The 2,785-nt window shown below is 30.3% G+C and overlaps 1 protein-coding gene across 1 annotated transcript; it reads left to right on the top strand.

The window, feature by feature from the left end:
* The first annotated feature begins 324 nt into the window (after positions 1–324).
* LOC149537866 (uncharacterized) lies at positions 325–2,260 on the top strand. The gene is made up of 3 exons (XM_089802237.1): positions 325–819; positions 1,543–1,881; positions 1,969–2,260. The coding sequence occupies exons 1-3, from the start codon at positions 334–336 to the stop codon at positions 2,038–2,040; spliced, it is 897 nt and encodes a 298-aa protein (XP_089658363.1). The 5' UTR covers positions 325–333; the 3' UTR covers positions 2,041–2,260.
* Positions 2,261–2,785: the final 525 nt, after the last annotated feature.

Raw genomic sequence — 2,785 nt, 5'->3', positions numbered from 1 at the left:
TATATACATTTATTTTCCATCATGCTTGACAAATCTGCATGACAGCCAAAAACATTGTGATCCCCATGCAAATCATTTTCAATTCTGTTCAGTGATTGAGAGTTTTAGTGTGTCGGCATTAAAAATATGATTTGGGTGTTATTATTTTATTCAAATGTCAAAAGCACAAATAGCATTAAAAAAATGGGAGCTGATTCTCTGAATGATAATTAAGGCCAGAAACATGTGCGCGCCCGTCCATTTACCAAATGTGCCATCTTAAAATATTAAGATCCTCAATCTATAATAAGCTGTCTTCGTATTGAAAGAGCAAAGGAAGAACAAATTAGGAAAATGAATGGTCTTTCTGATCTATTTTCTGCAAATTTTGTTGCATTGGAAGCACAAAATGGAGAGTTGTGTGATATTTTAGAATGTGGGTTGCCATTTGATCAATTCAATTTGCTTTCTGAAGAGTTTTCTATGGATCAAGCAGATGATAGAGAGTTAAGATGTGGGTATTTGCCATTTGATGGCCATGGCTCATCTACTTGCTTTGATCAAGATGATCTATTTTCTGCAATTTTATCTCCTAAAAGAGGAAATGATGGAGACTTATTTGATATTGTAGAGAATGAGGGATTGCCATTTGATGGGCATGGCTCCTTTGCTGTGAAAGATCAGCCCTCTAATGATATGGTTGAAGTTGAAGGGGGGAATGGCAAAAGCATGGATAAGAGAAGTAGCAATTGTGCAACTGAAAGGGGGAGGAGACGTAGAATGAAATCTTACCTTTCAGAGTTATCATCGTTGCTGCCACCAGAGAGGAAGAAGACCAAGGTAATATCTAAATATGCATAAAAGTCATTAAAGTTACTTATATTTTATAAGTTGTCAAAGTTTTCTATTATTAGAACCTATAATAGACAATTTTATTGTATTCTCAAGTCTTCAATTGCTGAAGTTTTACTTTTATAGGTGCATAGTAGAAAATAGCATTACATTCACTAAAACTTTGACTACTTACTAATGTCACCCATGCTTTCTTCTTTTCTCATTTCCTAAAAAGCTGCAAGTAGTTGGTTTTTGTTGTCAGTTTTAATATGTTATCATTCATTTATTTTGTACTATGTACTTTTTTTTATAATTGTTGTTGTATGAAGAGATGATTTTGATTTTTACTATTCTTTTAGTAAATTATCGTATAAATAGATTATTTTGATTTTATTTTAAAGGGTGTAGGGTTTTCTGTTGAGATTTGACCTTAGTTAAAAATATAATTAAGTTGACAATGACTTTGAGGTATGATATAAATATAATTTTAATATAATTTATATAATTATAATATGATACTTAAGTATATATGTAAATATTGACTTTTTATTAAAAAAAGTATTCTTATATTTTTAAATTAACATCTTGTTATGGCTTTGTTGGAAAATGTAAGAAACAACATAAAACAAACTAAAAATTATTATTTGGTCAAGGTTTTAATACAATATTACTAAATTTAGGTTTTTGTATTATATTAACATATTTCTTTTCATTGATATGGTGTTATAGAGAAAACTTGCAAATATTGATATTTTATCTAGGGCTATGGATTATATTTGTCATCTCAAAGAGAAACTGGATGTGCTTTCTAAAAAAAGAGATGAGGCAAAGAGGAATATCAATGAACATCAAGTGCAAAACCACTTTTACTCAAGTTACAAAGAGGGAAACGAGTTCCCTATGGTGAAGGTTGATCAAGTATATTTGCATGTGTTAGTCACAATAAATGCACTAAAAGAGCACACATTATCCAAGATTCTAGTTATAATTGAAGAGCAAGGCCTACAAGTGATTACGACATCATCTTTTGCAACTCATGACAAAGTCAGCCACACCCTTCATTGCAAGGTACTACTAATCATAATATTTCTTTTATACTTATTGTATTAGTTTATTGTTAGGATCTTGTGAATAAATTATCTATTATCATTGCAGGTTTCAAAGATTTTACATAATAACATTCAAATTGGGCAAAGAATTTGGCATATGATCAGCTGTCAAATTTGATGTAAAATACTAGCTTAGTTATATAGACATATATGTAGTCTATATGAATCATTGTAAATATTCTTGTGTATTATATATGGGTGCCTACAAGAACTTGAATCCTACTTTTAGGGCAAAAAAGTGAATGTGTTTTCCTTGATTTTTAAATTTTATCTTAACTATTGTAAAAGTATAAGGACCTTAAAGATTAAATCTCAATGATATGTAATGTAGTTCTCAATGCCTACTTTTCAAATGTACAATTTATTCCAATACCCACATGGTCTAGAAATTGTATTTTAGTAGGAAAGTGTATCCATGTTTCATGACTATACCATACATGTGTACAACTGACATATTTTTGTTAGGATAGGTCATCCTTTAGCTAATAGCTAGACAATAAAAATAAGAAATGTATTAAAATAAGGTGATTAAAAATGTATAATAAGTTCTCTTTAAATAGACAAGAGAAAATAGGAAGAATGGACAAGGTTGAGACTAGTTTCTCAACTTAAAGGGAGTCAAGTTCTAGGACAAAAATCAATGACTGATATCCTCTAGGATGAGTTATAGTCCAAATAGGAATAACTACCTAATAATTGTGTTTACCTAGGTAAAACTAAGTAATGATTAAACTACTAAAACACCATTTACTTCAGCACTCACCTTTAAGTGTAAACTAGGATGCACAAAACACCACTTACTTCAACATCCACCTTTAAGTGTAAACTAGGAAGCACAAAAATGTAGTAGAGAGGCTTAATCC

The sequence above is a fragment of the Cupressus sempervirens genome, chromosome 9, assembly GCF_028749045.1.
Source record: "Cupressus sempervirens isolate cs-2001-9-10 chromosome 9, ASM2874904v1, whole genome shotgun sequence".
NCBI classification, from domain to species: domain Eukaryota; kingdom Viridiplantae; phylum Streptophyta; class Pinopsida; order Cupressales; family Cupressaceae; genus Cupressus; species Cupressus sempervirens.
The sequence above is the reverse complement of the archived record's forward strand: the minus strand, read 5'-3'. Positions and strand labels throughout refer to the sequence as shown.

Bases quoted from the DNA above. Each gene is read 5' to 3' on its own strand.
- LOC149537866 (XM_089802237.1), top strand. From the start codon at position 334: ATGAATGGTCTTTCTGATCTATTTTCTGCAAATTTTGTTGCATTGGAA. The intron at 820-1,542 runs GTAATATCTAAA...ATGGTGTTATAG, and splicing joins CAGAGAGGAAGAAGACCAAG to AGAAAACTTGCAAATATTGA. The intron at 1,882-1,968 runs GTACTACTAATC...TTATCATTGCAG, and splicing joins GCCACACCCTTCATTGCAAG to GTTTCAAAGATTTTACATAA.